General features: G+C 35.0%; 1 protein-coding gene across 16 annotated transcripts; it reads left to right on the top strand.

Annotated features, from left to right (window-relative positions):
- On the top strand, window positions 9,981–15,015 carry LOC107622373. Of its 16 annotated transcripts, none has more exons than XR_002356685.1 (6): window positions 9,981–10,745; window positions 10,878–10,942; window positions 12,617–12,787; window positions 12,885–12,956; window positions 13,185–14,228; window positions 14,506–15,015. XR_002356685.1 is itself a non-coding variant. In XM_021114899.1 (6 exons), exons 1-5 carry the CDS (start codon window positions 10,504–10,506, stop codon window positions 13,256–13,258), a joined length of 624 nt encoding a protein of 207 aa, XP_020970558.1. In that variant the 5' UTR covers window positions 9,981–10,503; the 3' UTR covers window positions 13,259–13,271; window positions 14,506–15,015. The 16 variants fall into 16 exon arrangements, 8 of the variants coding, with proteins under 8 accessions (XP_020970558.1, XP_020970556.1, XP_020970559.1 ...); XM_021114899.1 differs by having other exon boundaries at window positions 13,185–13,271; XR_002356694.1 differs by having other exon boundaries at window positions 12,238–12,999; window positions 13,185–13,271.

The raw sequence follows: 17,181 nt of genomic DNA, 5'->3' as shown, positions 1-17,181 counted from the left end.
AATAAATTTAAAATATTAAATTTTATAATTTGAGAAGTTAAAAACATTTAGAATAGAAAATCGAACATTTATTTTAAATATTTTGGTTCGAAGTTGGGTCAAACAAACCGAAAATTTCAACCGAATCCAAATTGGACCCAAACCTAAGTTGATATAAGCCTTAGGCTTATGATTTCACCACATCTTTCATTAAAAAAAAAGAGAGAGGGCACAGATTTGAGGAGAAGAAGAGAAGAAAGGGTTCACACTATTCACCATCATTTTTTTTCTCCATAACTTTTCTCCGGAGCTTCGATTGATAAGTCGTTTGCGGCCACACGTTGCATTTCTTATCCTCTTCAATTCTATCTATATTGTGGTAAGTACCTCGAAGATCACTACCCAATTTTATTTTTCCCTTTCAATTCATATTTTGGTTGGGTGTATATTGAGATTTTGAGATTTTGAGATTTTGGTTATTTAGGAGTGCTCTATTAGGAGCTATTGCTAAGTTTCATCACAAATATTAGTGGATAAGGTAAGAAATCACTAAACTCTTTGTGGTTAGTTGAATTTGATAAATCCTAGTGTTGATTTGTTAAATTTCATGTTACTAGAGTAAAAATGTATGTTGATTGGAGTTGATTTGGTTAATTGGATTGCTTGGAGTTGAACTTATTGTGACTGAACTTAGTGTTATTATGTTTGGATTTGGTAACTATTGCATTTGGTATTGAATATGTGAAAAGTAGTTGGTTTTGTGAGTTGTTGATTGAAATGGATTGAAATGATTGATTACGTTTGGATTTGGATGGAAATGAGTGGTTGGTTATGCGTGTTAGTAGAATTGATATGATATATTTTGGTTCTAAATATAAGCTTGAAACTTGATTATTAGTGATGAAGGATTTTGAAAATTTGAGGAGTGTTGGTAGTATGGGTATAATAGAGGTTTGATTTTGTATAAAATATGTCTTTCAAACTGTTTTGGATGTCTTGGCTTGAGTTCAAATGGTTTGGTTTTAGAAAAAGTGCAAATTTGGTAAAAGCCTAAGTTTTGGTGGAAATAGATTTTTAACCAACTACGGCGGGCTGTAACTCGGTCTTCGGAATTGAAAATTCAATAAATTATATTTTTATAAAAATTTATTCAATGATCTTTCCAACAATTTAAGAATGGTTGAAAATGAGTTTTGTATAAAATGTTATGAACGTTTGAAAATCAAGTTTCAAACTTGAGTTCTGCAGAAGTTGTAGAATTTTAAGGTCATGCGTACACTTAACCCATGCGTACGCATGACGGGCATTCCAGACTTTAAAAGATTTCGTGCGAGTACCTTGCGAATACTATGGTACGCGCATAAGTGGACTTGTGCGTACGTATAAGGTATGCATACGCACAACCACCTAGTTTTGCAGAAAAAGTGTATTTTTGTATTTTTAACCATTCTTCGAGTCTTCTAAACCTCTGTAAATCCTGTTATGAGTTTAGATACGGTGAATTAGAGGGTAGAGGAGCTAGGAATGAGACCAAATAAGTCGAGACAGTGAATTAAAGAAAGATAAACTAAATGTGAAGTGAAGTATGATGAGGATGAATATAATGATGAGGAATGATGATGAGTGATAATTGATTATGAGCTTGAGATATGATGATGAACGTTTACAATTGAACTACGATGAGGATGGTTATGAGATTTAGAGAATGATTATGAGTAAAAAATAATGAGGATGTTTATGAGATTGAGATGTGCCTATCTGGGTAGTATGCAAGGGTCGGGACTTGTCCCACTTGCTCCAGGTTAAGTGAGGACGGTGGTTTAATCCTGCTCGCAGAGTAATGAATTTGATAGATTAATAAAGGAACCGTGGTGATATTTGTAACACTTGGCCACTAGGCAAGGGTTGTGGTTAGTCCCACTTCCTCCGGATTAATGATTGAAACATCTGGGGTAATATGTAAGGGTTGTGGTTCGTTCCACTTACTCCGGGTTACTGATTTAGACACTTGGGTAGTACACAAGAGTTGTGGTTTGTCCCACTTGCTCTAGGTTGAGTTTGTAAACACTTGTTTGGGTAGTATGCAAGGTCGTGACTTGGTTCCACTTGCTCTAGGTTAAGCAGGTAGTATGCAAGAGTTTACTTAGTCCCACTTACTTTGTGTGGTAGTGTTCTATGTTCAGGTTAGCTATTGAATGTGTCGAATTCTGGCAAAGTAAGCAACACGTGAGCTCATGGCTAGTAGAACAGATATGCATCATCTGTATTTGATTAATTTGTTTGGTTTGCTATTTGTCATGGCTTGTTTACTTGTACATATTGAATGACTATATGCTAATTGTTTTACTTGAAATTACTTGTGTTTACTTGTTTGCCTTGCTTGTGTTTGTATAACTGAGAGATCCGTCATTGACGAACATATTTTTGCTAGTAAAGAATTTACAATAAATTCCCGTTGCAAGTATAGTTTCTAAACCAACAATAATCCTTTCATACAAAAATTTGGTTGTCACAAGTAACAAACTCCAATAAAAATAATAACCAAAGTATTCAAACCTCGGGTCGTCTCTCAAGGAATTGCAGGGAAGTGTACTTATAATTGGTTATGGGATTTTATCTTTTTGGGTTTTGAAATAAGGAACAAGTAAAGTAAATGGCAAGAAAGTAAACTAATAGTTAAGAAAGGCTCTTGGAAAGGTATGAGAACTAGAAGTCCTATCCTAGTTATCCTTATCAATTGTGATGAGAATTGTCCATTGCTCCCACTTAGTTAACCTCTAACTATGAAGGAAAGTCAAGTGGATGAATCAATTTGATTCCTCAAGTCCTAGTCAACTCCTAAGGAAAGGCTAGCTTTAGAGGGATCCAAATCAACTAACAACTTTCAATTATCAATCAACAAAGGAGTTTGATAACTCAAGAGTCTCCAATTACTCAACCAAAGCCAAGAGGAGAGAAATTTACATTAAAATGCAACCAAGCATTTTATCAAACACTTGGAAGGCACAACATAAAAGCATAGAAAAGCAATAGAGATAATAAAATCTAAACAACCAATTGAAAGCATCAATAACATAAATTGAAGAAAGCAATCATAAATATGAAATACCTCAAATTGCATTAAATAGAAAAGTCAAATCTAACATGAGAATTCATAAACTAAAGTGGTAACATAAAATAATCAATAAGGAAAATAGACAAACTAAAGTACTAGAACAAATAAAAGTAGAAGAGAAACTAAATTAAACGAAGATAGAAATCTGAAATTGAAAATAGCTAAACCTAAGAATCCTAAAACCTAGAGAGAGGAGAGAGCCTCTCTCTCTAAAAAACTACATCCAAAACCTAAAATTATGTGAATGAAAGTTGTATGAATGAATGATTCCCCCACTCTGCAGCCTCTATTCTGTGTTCTCGGGCTTGAAACTGGGCCAAAAAGGAGCCCAGAAATCACCCCCAGTGCTTTCTGCAAATTTTTGCACGTGGCGCATGTCACGTGTACGCGTCGCTTGGCAAAAATCCTTGTCATGTGTACGTGTCAGTCACACGTATGCGTCGTTGCCAGCTTCTCAAAACTTCATTTTCTTGCGTTCCTTCCACTTTTACATGTTTTCTTTCCCTTCTCTAAGCCATTCCTGCCCTATAAAGCCTGAAAACACTTAACACACAGATCACGGAATCGAATGGTGATAAAGGATAATTAGAAATTGACAATTTAAAGGCCTAGGAAACATGTTTTCAACTATATCATAGAATTAGGAAGGAAAATGTAAAACACGCAATTCATATGAATAAGTGTGAGTTTAGTGGATAAAATCCACTCAATTAAGCACAAAATGTACCACAAAATAGTGGTGCATCAGTCATGCTGGTGTTGGTTGACGTTGAGGGCTATTCTGTTTGGAGTTTGGAGAATTGCAGAAACTTGTAGGTAAATGATTGTGGAAACTTTGATGCAAGTGAATTAGATTAGAAATCCCCCTAGTCACGGATTCGTGAGAACCTAGGATAGAAATAATGATGTGTGGAGTTTAATATTGCTTATTGAGTTTCCTGTTATCTTATATTGTATCTATTTGGTATTTTTACTATACTGGGACCCATGCGTTGGGGATTCTCACTCTGTATATATCCGCTGTTTTTCATATGCAGGTCCTGGTACTCTGCGATAAGCTGGAGTTCATCTGGAAGACGGCGAAGCTATCTTGAGTTCTGTGTTTTATTTTGTTTAGATTTTCTCCATCTTTATTTTGGAAAACTTAAACGATGTATATGTATGTATATTTATTTTGGAAACTTGCCTATAGAGGCTATGCTGTATGTTTCGGAGAGATAGAAATTGTTATCAACTATTTTTATTTCTGTAACCCTAACCGACCTAAACTTCACAGGTCATGACTAATGGCTATTATACATAACTATATATATTTTGTATTTACTCTATTCCTCCTTTAAGTTTTATTTTACCCCGCATATCCAGTGAGTTTGCGCTCGCGATTTTCTTTTATTCCTTTCAGGCTTCTTATTTTAATAAATTCTTCTAATTATATAAGTATTATAACTCTACCTTGGGTCGTACCACCTTGTTATCATTGACATATGACTCAAGCATAAAGACCTGAATAGTAGGATGTTACAAGTGGTCCACCGAAAAGGATTAGCGAAAATGGGCCATGGTCCAGTACAAAAATAGGACCAATTCTTTCTAATACAGGCCCAAAACTAAAAGAAAATAATAGACCATTCTCTTCTGGATCCAAGAAAATAGTGCTCTCTCAGTGCGTTGATTTGCATATTAAGTCCCATAATGTTACTGAAACTCCTCTGCAACAGAATAAGCACAAGAGGAGAAGACCTCCATTATTGCAAAGCTCACCCAATATAGTGGAGCAGGAAGTTTAGGCAAGTGCACCTGGCGAGGAAGGAGTCAAAGCCAATCAAGATGTTCATGGAGCTTCTAGGGATGTCACAACGGCTACTCATTAACGGGTACCTGGTTTCTCTATTTTATTTTTCATAGTTATTATGGATAGTACAAATTTTAACATCTTGGCTTGAAATATGAGGGGAGCCTCTAATAAAAGGGCTAGGATTCATTGTAAAGAACTATTTAAGAGATATCATCCGTCGTTTGTTATTTTAGTTGAGACTTATATCCCATTTTCTAATTTAAAGTCCTTTTGGGAGAAGTTGGGGTTTCATGATGTGGGTATTGTCGAGACCAGTGGCCCTAAAGGGAAAATTTGGTTTCTCTCATCTGTGATGAATGAATTTTTGATGGTATAAAATTTCACAATTGAAATCTCGTCGAAGTATAGTTTCTAAACCAACAACAATCCTTTCATACAAAAATTTGTTTGTCACAAGTACAAACCCCTAAAATTATAAACCGAAGTATTTAAACCTCGGGTCGTCTCTCAAAGGAATTGCAGGTTAGTGTTCTTGTTATTGGCTATGGACATGTATATTTTGGGGTTTTGATTAGGAAACAAGAAAAGTAAATGATAAAAGAAATCAAATGACAAAAAGGTCTTGGCAAGGTTTGGTGGTTAAGGATCTCTATCCTTATCACTAACCACAATATGATAATTGCAAGGATCAATCCCACTAAGTCATCCTCTAACAAGTAAAGGAAAGTCAAATGAGCTACATCAATCCAAGTCCATAAGTCCTAGCTATTCACTAATTGAATTAATGAGGGCTAGAGTCAATGGCTATCAACTATCAATCACTTGGACATTAGTAACTCAATAATTCCTAAGTTACCTTCCCAAGCTAAGAACATAAAATTCTACTCTAACATCTTCTCAAGCATTTTGACAAATACTTGGAAGGCATAAAAGAAAAGCATAGTAAATTGACAACATGAATAGAATCTAACAACAATTATTGCAAAGAATTAACAACAACAATAAAAAAGAACATTATTGACATGAATTACCTCAAATTAGATTGAAAAGAAATAGAAGAAATAAGAGTAGATCAACAACAAAGTATAGAAGCAACATAGAAGAGATTACAACAAAAGAATAGAAGAATGATGAATGTAACAACAAAGAATTGAGAAGTAGAAGTAGAAGAGAGCATGAATTAAAACCAAGATCTAAGATTATTGAACTAAACCTAATCCTAATTCCTAGAGAGAAGTGAGAGCTTCTCTCTCTAAAACTAACTAAAACTAATCCTAATGTGTGTAGAATGATGGAATCCCCCTTTGCTCCTCAATCCTTGGTCTTTTAGGCATTTTGGCGCCAAAGTTGGTTACAAACTGGCCCCACAGCTTCTCAGAATTCGCTGGGCACATTTTCCTCTTAAAAATCACGTGCAGCCACCGACGCGTACGCGTATAGCACGCGTGCACGTCCCTTGGGGTTTTGCGATCCACGCATGCGCGTACGTTGCGCGTGCGCGTCCATAAGCTCATCCAATTCTTTGGCTTTTCCATGTGTTCTCCATTTTGCATGCTCTCCTTTTCTCTCCTTTGATCCATTCCTAGCCCCTTTTCAATCTGAAATCACTTAACAAACAAATCAAGGCATCTAGTGGAATCAAAGGTGAATAAAATCATCAAATTAAAGGTCTAAAAGTATGTTTTCACATTTAAGCACAAATTAAGGGAGAATCACAAAACCATGCTATTTCATTGAGTAAATGTGAGAAAAGGTTAATAAAATGCTCTAAATTCAACACAAGATAAACCCTAAAAATAGGGTTTATCAGTTTATTAGTAATTTAAGTTGCAGTAAAAAATGGTTGTGCAGCGCGATGTACGTGAGTCCGCAATATTCCCATCGTACTCTGCTTTGAGAGCATCTTCTTTCTCTAACTTCTGGTCGTCAATGTCCTTGGATTTTGATAGGAGATTTCAATAAAATTTTGCATCCAAAAGAACTAACAGGTGGAATTTTTTATGAAACCCATTCTAGTGTCTTTGCTAATATTTTAGATGCTTGTGGTCTTCTTGACTTGCCTTGTACAGGTAAAGATTTTACTTGGTATAGAAAAACTCATGGATGCTGCAATATTGCCAAAAAACTTGATAGGATAATTTCAAACGTTTTATGGAGGTACTCCTTTCTAGAAGCCTATTTGAAAATTTTATCTAGACTTCATTCAGATTACTGTCCCATTCTTATTAGATGCTTTGCTTTAGTACAACCAAAAGGAAATAGATTTTTCAGATTTCAACAAGTTTGGAGTATCCTAGTTACAAGACAGTGGTGCAACAGACGTGGAGTAGGAAAACACCTCGAATAACTGATTGTTTAGTTAAAGTGCAAAAGAGTTCTTTAGAGTTCAACAGAGAGACCTTCGACAATATCTTTGTGAGAAAGCGAAACTTGAAAAAGAATATTGATGACATTTAGAAACAGCTTGAGCATTTAGATAGTTGATAAACCATTATTTTATGGTTTATATTGTGTTTAAATTATGTGGTTTTATCAAATCTTTACCCACTTATTCATATGATTAGCATGTATTTACAACTCCTTCCCAAAATTTCTTCATGGTTGAAAATTTGCTTCCTAGAGACTTTTAATTATGTATTTTAATTCTCCTTTATTCCATTCGATGCCGTGATCCCTGTGTTAAGTGTTTCAGGCTTTATAGGACATGAATGACTTGGAAATTGGAGAGGAGGCTTGCAAAAATGGAAGGAATACAAGAAATTAAGGGGATGACCAGCGAGAAGTGACGCGGACGTATGGCTCACGCGACCACACGAAATGGAGAAATCGTAGTGACGCGCTCACGTGCCTGACGCGAATGCATGGATTGGAAACCGCACGAGTGACACGAATGCGTGGACGACGCGCATGCGTGGCAAGGCAAAACGCTGGATGACGCGAACGCGTGGATGATGCGATCACGTGATGTGCGCGATCTGCAGAATTTGCAGAATTCATTGGGGGCGATTTTGGGCCATGTTTTGACCCAGTTTTCGCCCCAGAAAAGCAGATTAGAGCCAGGGAACATGTAGAGACCAGGGAGAGATTCATTCCAGATAATTTTTAGTTTTAGATCTGACTTTACTCCTCCTCTAGGTTTTCTCTCTACACATTCATAGTTCTTAGGATTTTGTTTTTATTGCTTTTTGGATTGGGATATTGATAAGAGTTATTACCTCCGCCAAGACTTCATCACCCCAGTTTGTTTTCCTTACTTGTCACTTACTCTTTCATATCCTTAATTTGTTCAGAATTACTATTGAATTATTTTTAGGATTTATTAATACAAGAACTATTTTTATTTTTAATTGATCTTTTTTATTATTATTTATCATGTCTTCCTTTATTTCCCTTTCTTATTTTGTGAAGTTTACATTCATAATGAGCGAGTAGTTTTCTAACTTGATTGGGAGTTGATTGAGAGGAGAACCTTGAGTTGGAATGCTCAAGAGTAAAATTGTAATTGGATTTATTGTTGGATGGCTCTCTAGTCACTGACACTATTCCTTCCCAAGGGAGAGGATTAGAACTTGTGAACAGGATTAGACTTCCAACTTGCTTGACTTTCCTCTAACCAGTAAAGGATAACTGAGCAGAACAATCTTCTATTATCAATTAATCTTGGGAGAACTCCAACAAGGATAAAACTTCCGATCAATCTACTCCCGGTCAAGAGTTTTATTTAAATTACACAAATTCTCTGATTTAATTTCCTGTTTATTAAACTCAAACCATTTTGGAAAACATTTGATTAATAGAATAGCACATCTTTCTGCAACTCGTTGGAAGACGACCTGTGATTCATACTCCCAGTATTTTAATTCTAATTTTGTGATAACCCTTCTAAATTGATAAGCGGATTTTTGTTGGTAAAGAACTGTACTTGCAACGTATCTCTTATATTAATTTCTTGACCCGCCAATTTCCGCCACGTCAATAGTCTATTTCTGAGAGCAAAGGAAAAAGAGTACCTTGATGAATATAATGTTATCCTACTCCAAGAAGAGATGTTATGGGCTTAGAAATCAAGAGAAAAATGGGTTTTTTTGGGTGATAAAAACACAATTTTTTCACACACAAACACTTGTGAGAAGAAAATACAACAAGATTTATGACATATTTATCAATAATAGAACTTGGGTAATGGAGACGAATATCCTTCAAAAAGAAGTAAGGGTGTTCTTTCAAAATTTTTTTTTATTCCATAGAAAATGTAATGTTAGACAGCATGGGTGCTCACTCATTGCATTCTTTCCCTCATGAAGCACGTGAAGCTTTGACGGCTCCTGTAAAATTTGAAGAGCCGGAGTCAGCTTTGTTTGGTATGATTTTCCTTAGACCTAATGATTCAAAGATATCTTCTTTAAGGAATATTGGAGTATAGAAAGAAAAGATGGAGAAGGAGGGAGGAGGGACAATGGAGATATAATGGAGAAGATATGCAGAGGAAAGTAACATAAGAGTTTCTAGGTTTGAGACGCTGAGGAAAGGATGAGTGAAAGATATAATAAGAAAGGTTTAAGGGTAAAATTAGAACAAAAATGTTCACTAAGAATTGGCTATTTTAAATTTAACAGTAAGAATAAAATTAAAATTTATAACGTTAAGGATAAAATTGAATCGAATTAAACATTATGGGTATTTTTGAACAATTTTAAAAATATTAGGGATAAAAAACATACTTTACTCAAAAGAAAATAATGATAATAATAACTGCTTCCTTACTAATTACTTGACCTATGTAAGACTCTGGATTTTTAGAAAATAAATAATGAATTATTTGTAATTTATTATACTTATTATACTTATTATTTTTAGAAAAAGTTATTTACAAAAAATAATTAAATCAAAATTATGAGACATTGAGTTTAAAATCTATTTGGATTTATAAAATCTTTAAAGTAATTGAGTATTTTTTTATTAGGGATTTAAAGTTATAGTTTTATAAATTAAAAAATAAATAATATTCTCAAAAATAATTATATTAAACTATATTTGATTTTCAATTACTAAACTACTCTTTTTAGCTAATTCTAAAAACTCTAATTTTATCCTAATCCTAACACAACACACGCCTCAAATTTTATCCTAATCCTAACACAACACACACCTCAGACCTCCATACAGCCGCCGCACCCTCCTTACACCTTCTTCACCAACGAAACACGCACACACGCAGAGAGAATGAGAAGAAGAGAAGAGAGGAGAGGAGAGGAGAGGAGAGGAGAGCAAGGAGAGGAAGGAGATAGCGCCGACGGCGCTGGAAGCCGCCGTTGCCATCGCCATCGCTGTCGAAGAGCCAGAGGAAAAGAGAGCGAGCGAGAGTTAGAGAAGGAAGAGAGAGGGAGACGTGGATGGAGGAGCTCCCGCTGGAAGGGGTCTTCATCATCGCCGTCGATGGAGGACGCTGCCGAGGAGCCCGAGGAGAGAAGGGGCCGCTTTTGCCGCCGTCGCGCTCCGCTGGTGCCACCAAGCTGTCGTCGCTGTTTCGTCATCGCCGTCGTGGAAGCCCGCGTCACCGTTGTTGAGCTGTTGCGCCGCCGTCGAGCTGTTGTGCCACCACAGGAGCTGCCAGATGCTTCTGTCACTGCTACTCCCGTTGCCGTTGTCGTCAATAGAGCTCGCCGTGGCTGGAGGTGAACCGGTGTCGCGTCCTTGCATCCAGAGCCACCATCGCCATTGCTACTCCTCAAATTTTGCCTCTGTTCTATTAGAGTTTGCTATCTCAGCCCCTTTGAAGCTACCGCTGGTTCTGTTCTTGCCGGTGAGGGCCATCGGAGCTGCTGCTACTCCATTCCTTCTTTCCTCTTTATTACAGTAAGTTGTTCTCGTTATGAACCCTTTTTAGTTGATATTCTGTTATATGTTTATCGAGGATTTTGCGACGTTAATGTCTCAGGGTTGAGTTTTTTTTATTGCATACTACGTTTGTGGCTGTCGCTGCTGCAGAAAGTCATCGGAACCATTGGAACTGCAGTTGTTATTGTCATGTTGTTGGGTTTCGACTAACCAAGGTAGGATTTTTCTTAAAACATATTTATATCAAGGAATTGTTATAAATCGATATTGATGTGAAAAATATTTGTGTGATTGTGCGAGTCTTATGGTTTAAATTGGGCTGTATTGAGTAATGGAATGTGGCTGTATTTTGCGACTAATTGGTAAAATAAATTGTCTGTGGTTATGAACTGTGATTAATTTACTGATTGATTGAGAAGGCTGGCGAATCTGATTTTTAAACGATTATGTTGAGTTGGTGGTGTTGAATGATAAATTGAATTATGATGAAATGATTACTGAAAATCTTTTGTTTGATATTATTGAGAACGGATTGATTTGCGGCTATGAATGGTGCTTATTTGATGTCATTGTGTCTCTTGCTGTGATTATGATTAGTTTCTTGATTGTGTTGATAATTTATTGGAATCATAATTTAGTTGATTATGTTGAATGGTATGTTGAGAAAGAGTTGAGAGATGTTAGTTTGGAAGGAACCCTTGAAGGGAAAGGTTCGAGTTTTAGGGGAGATGCTACTGAAATTTTTATAAGAACTTGAGTGAAAATTAAATAATAAATAAAAATAATGGAAACAGGTGCTATTTACAGACTTTGTTTTGAAGTCTTATTGGGAAAATTTGGATTTAAGAATTATGTTTTGAGAAGTGTTTAGTGAATTCACAGCATTTGAATTTGATTGGTGCAACGAAATAATTTTGGAGTCTTTTTAGGAAAGTCTTAAACTAAAGAAATGAAGTTGAAATTAGTTTTGAGTACTTGATTAAACGGGAAAAAGTTTTGTTTGGTTAATTTTTGATTAAAGGACTGTTTTTGTGGAGTTTTGGAGAAATCTAAAGTAATAGAAGTGAACTGAAGAATTAACTTATTTGAGTTTGAATAATCATAGAAAGGATTATGTTTTTGGGGCGTTTTAGCGAATTTAAAATAATTTTTTAAGAATAAAAATGATTATGTTCAATTAAGATTTGGGAGATTTCATAAGTTTGGTTAAAGAAAAGGCTTTGAGTCATGTGAATATTTGAATGTTGTTTTGAACTGTTAAGCTTCTCTGGCGAGTTTGTAAAACCCCTTTAACCTCCGTATGGAGCCTGAGAACCATTTTTAAATCTTTGATTACACTGGAGTGAATATAACAGATTGAATTGAGTAATTCTCCATTTAGAATTTTGTTAAAAGAAATATTTTGATGTTATGTTAGGAATATATGTGAAATTGATTTTTAACAATGATGAGACATTGCACAATGTTACGGTAAACAAGTTGAGGTTGAGGATTTCTTCTTTTGTTGCAGTGGACAAGTTTGAGGTTGAGGATTCCCATTTTTGTCGCATCGGGGAATAGGATAGAAGGTTCAAGATTTCCTTCAGTTCAATTTTCAACTGTGGTGAGGATGGTGGTTTTATCCCGTTCACGGTTTGAGGATAATTATCCTTGTGATAAATGTGAAAAGAATGAATTATGATTATGACGAGGTTTGGTTATATATAATTGTGGATTTGATTATGTTTGATTGTGATTATGGTTGAAATGAGATTATGATTGATGTTGTGGGGACGGAGGTTTATCCCGCCCACGGTATGAACGGTGGCGTGGTCCTGCTCACGAGATAATGAAATTGATTAAAGTCAATGATTATAACTGATTGTGGTATGAATGACTGATTTGGCTAGGACGGAGGTTTGTTCTACTTGCGTGGCAAGGTGTAGGATTCGTCCCGCTTGTGTATTGGTCTGGCACCCGCACCAGGAAAGGTCAGAGGTTCCATCCCGCTTGTTCGTGGTTGCGGTCTGATGTAGGGATGGTGGTCTCATCCCGCCTATATTCTCTCTGTCTGCAAGGTGGTAAGGCACTAATCCCTCGATCTGTATGGCACGGCCTCACAGAGAAAGGTGGTAGGGTACTTTTCTCCGATTTATTTCTATTATTGTATGCTTCCAGGAGAAGGTGGTAGGGCACTCATTGCTCGATTGTATGCCTCTTGGGAATGCACAGAAGAAAGACGGTATCTGGGTTAGCTACTGAATTTTTCGGGTTCTGTCACTTTAACTGACAAGTGAGCTCACGGCTAGTAAGATAGGCATGCATCATACTGCATTTGTTTGAAATTGTTTGGGTCTGCATAATTACTTGGTTTGTCTAATTGATATTCTGTTAATTGCTAATTGTACTACTTGTCATAATTATTCTCTGTGTTTGATTGTTTGTTTGATTACTTGTAATTGTGACTTGTTGGTTCAGATTATGGTGAAGTGTTGTGGTGTAATTTAGGCTGGAGGCCAAAATTGTTTAGGGCAGAAGCCGTGATTGGATAAGTTATATGCCCCGGTAAGTTTGGTGAAAATTGATATGTATGGATTTGTTTATTGAGGTTGGAATCCGTGTGAAATTGGATTTGGGATGATTAATTGTTATTGTTCGAAGAGTTGTATGAAGACAGGATTTTTAAAAATGGGATTGATGAGGGTTATGGCCTAAAGTTGACATAAATCGAAGTTTTGATGATTTTTTGTCTTGGATGGAATTAAGAATTAAAGATAATTAAATTAGCGAAAAGATTCATAAGACGAGCAATGATCACTGCTGTTAAACGAATTTTTCTTATATATATATATATAACAATTCTGAAATTCCTCTGATGAGACCGTGTGGTTAGGTTCTCACCCCCTGTAGTCCTATCTTTTTTAGAAAACGGACGAGAAAGCTTATGAAGAGATTACTATGCATTTGATTGTGCTTTATTGCTGTATTATTTTAGATATTTTTCCTCGCCTTTGTTATTGTTATTTACATTTGTAAAGAGGGATAGGAGTTTGTGATTTTATGATATGTTTGTATAGTACTTGTGTATACTATTTATATATATATGTAAGTGCTGTAATGATGAGAATATATGTATGTATGTACATATAAAAGAAAAATGTTTCCGGTTTCCAAAAAAAAGTTTCTAAGGATTTTAGGTAAAGGTTCCTACTTTATATATATATAGAAGTGGTTGTAATGTCCTCGCTATTAGAGTGGTGTAGTCGGAAGCGTGACATTCCGGTAGTAAGGGTATTACAACCTACATTACTTATAAATTGGAACTATATAAATAAAATGTACTAAATCAAAAGTATGTGTTTTCCTCTTTTGATGGACTTTTTGGTATGAGCTCAAATAACGTTCAGGAGCGGTTACCACAAAATGATGTTAACATCCCCGAGAACTCTGCAATACTAGGTCCACAAAATAACCGTCTTTTACCACAATAACTATAAAAAGAAGAAACCCGAAAAGGAGGAGGTAAGCTATTCATTCTGAATAACATTATACTCATCTTTTACTTTTACTTACTTGAGCGTTAGAGTGTCTTTTCAAGTGCACTCCACCGCCGTTTCCCTTGAAGCCGACAGATACCTCTTTCATTTCAGGCAAAGAAGAGCTTAATCCCTGAACAAGATGAATTATACCTACTGCTTAGACTTACTATGCAGGAACATTTGGCCCCATCATAGGGCACGAGTTTAAATCTAACCCCACTATCATTTTTTCTACCTGATTTTTTACCTTTTTTTTGTAGGTTATAATCAATGGCGGAATAGCGAAATAATCCACCTCCTCCTATTGAGGCTGAATTATTGGCTATCAATGAGTCGTTGAGAGCAGAAGTTCAGCGGGAGACTGAGTTATTAAACCAGAAACAGAATGGTCGAAGTGATGAAAAACAGAAAAATCCAAATAATTGTGACGATGACGACCTTCATACTTCAGAAGTCAAGACCATGGTGGTAGTCACCCCAAAGTTGTTAGTAAAAAGAATCAATTCTTTTTTGAAAGAAATTACCAGCTTTCAAATGCCCAAGAACTTCACTCTGCCAACAACATTGAAACTTTATTAGGAATTTTAAGGAGGCTCTTCACTCTGCCAACAACATTGATTATGATATTCTTGATTTGAACCTTGCTATTGTTACTTGTTAATTTTTTTTTTGGTGGTGTATCATTATATCTATGTTGAGATTATTGGATTGTTTCAGAATTTTTGATATACTGTGGTTGTATTAATTGATTCTGATATTCTTGATTCGAACCTTGTTGTTGTTACTTGTTATTTTTTTTGTTTGCATCACTGTATTCATGTTGAGATTATTGGGTTGCTGTATTACTATAGTAGTACATTTTATGCTGCATCACTTGATTTCAACAAAGTAAATCTACGGTAAGTTTTGGCGGATTTTGATGATTGATGACGAACTTTAATGTTAGTATTTTATGTTTAGTTATTTTTTTATTATTTGACTTTTGAGTTTGTATTTAAATGAGATTATAATATGATGATTTATATAATATTTTTAATTTGAATAATATTTATATTTTATTTATTATTTTATTATAAAATATTTTTTTTGATTAAATTATAATCGAATCGATTAAACCAATAAATTAATAAACTAATAACTAAAACGGTTCAATAATTAGTTTGGTTTTTAGAACTTTGAAAACATCATACCCACGCCTTAAAATAGACATGTATAACCATGGATTTGATTAAACTATAATTAAACTAATTGAACTAATAAATTACTAAACTAATAACTAAAGCGATTTGAAAGACAGATTTAGTGTTTAGAACCTTGCAATTATTACATAACATCATTTTGCCAAAAAGAAATTGAAGGCATCAATTTCTGTATGCTATATGATTGAATATCCGACCATTTCATTATACTTTTATCATACACACATGGATAATATTAAAGATAAAAAAGTGTAATAATACTAGTATTTAATATCTTTCTATAAAGTTGAGAAATTAAGCGTAACAAAACTGTAGCAAAATACGAATATAAGATTGGGGTCTAGGCAAAAAACCACACTTTTATCCACTATTTAACTAAAAGCTTTATAACTGAGTAGTGTGTTGAGGCAAGGTTCAATTGAGGCTATTAGTGGGATGGAGACGAACTTGGTGTCCCATCTTACTTGGAAAAAATAAAAATAAATAAAATTGAAATAGATGCATGAGTTTTAATATACAATCATCACAACACACATGAAAAAGTTCAATGTCTGAGTTTGTTTTCTACACATCTGGTTCGCTTGAAAATCTTGGTGTCGTAAGAAAGTTATATTGCTACTCATTGGAAAGATTATATATAGTGTCGTTAATAAGAATAAGAATACTTATATATTCTCAAAGTATATCTTATTTTCTGTGGCTTAATTTCTTTCTTTAGTTTGATATTGAAAAATATGGCTCAATTATATGATATGTTGTCCAATATTCACGCTAAAAAGTTAAGTTGGAATTTAAAAGTTTGCATAATTCGTTTGTGAAAACTTCAATTCGCCACAAGTCAGAAAAGTCTTTTTCCATTGAGATGATTTTACAAGATGAAGTGGTTAGTAGTAAATTTCATTTTCATATTTAGTGTATTTATTTTTTATTTTTTTGTTTTAATTTGCCAAGGTAATGCATGGGATTTTAATTTGTTGATAGTGTTGTTTTGTTGTCATTTTCAGAATGAAAGGATATATGCAGTTATTCAAAGGATTCTTATACATAATGATATGTTCGTTATAGTTCGGCTATATGTCATGACTCAGCTATATACTTTATAAATCGGTTATCAATAACAGTCATCAAAACAAATACCAAAATATTCAAATATACTATTACTCTCCATTTAAAGTAAAATTACTCAGAGACATAACCATTACTCTTCATTTCAGATATAAAGGGAAGAGTAAGAAGATTGTTTGGATTATTGCAATTTGCAAAGCCTATTATTCACTCACTAACTTGAGTGTTGGAGTGCCTTTTGCAGGTACCCAATCCCTTATTCTTTTGCTGCCGAAGTATAACTCATCTCGACGGAAAGCTCCTAGTTATTCACCGATGGACGAGCTATACAGTTGCCAACTTTCACAAAAACAATTGGTGTCCACCGTGGGGCCTAAAAACAAAAGCCCTTTTTCCTTTTAGGTCCTAAAATTTCCAGGTCTGCCTATGGCCAATCAACATCTTCCCACACCTTCTGAGCCTCTTCGGATGGTGATAGAGTTACAATAGGCTAATCAGCGTATGGCAGAAGAAAACAAAAGAATGGCAAACCAGATAGCTGAGCTAACCAATGCTTGGATTGCTCATAACAATGATCACAATGAACGACAAGACGATGAGGAAGAAAACTCTAATCCAACACATATCTCTGAAACTCAACAACCAGAAAAAGATCAACAAAACAATGAAGGC

Source organism: Arachis ipaensis, chromosome B10, assembly GCF_000816755.2.
Source record: "Arachis ipaensis cultivar K30076 chromosome B10, Araip1.1, whole genome shotgun sequence".
NCBI classification, from domain to species: Eukaryota; Viridiplantae; Streptophyta; class Magnoliopsida; order Fabales; family Fabaceae; genus Arachis; species Arachis ipaensis.
The sequence above is the reverse complement of the archived record's forward strand: the minus strand, read 5'-3'. Positions and strand labels throughout refer to the sequence as shown.

What these genes read in the sequence shown, in the direction of transcription:
- LOC107622373 (XM_021114896.1), top strand. Translation starts at nt 10,504, where the DNA reads ATGCTTCTGTCACTGCTACTCCCGTTGCCGTTGTCGTCAATAGAGCTC. An exon ending in TTGGGTTTCGACTAACCAAG is followed by an intron (nt 10,943 to 12,616) that starts GTAGGATTTTTC and finishes TGATTTGGCTAG; the next exon opens with GACGGAGGTTTGTTCTACTT. An exon ending in TTCTCTCTGTCTGCAAGGTG is followed by an intron (nt 12,788 to 12,884) that starts GTAAGGCACTAA and finishes GTATGCTTCCAG; the next exon opens with GAGAAGGTGGTAGGGCACTC.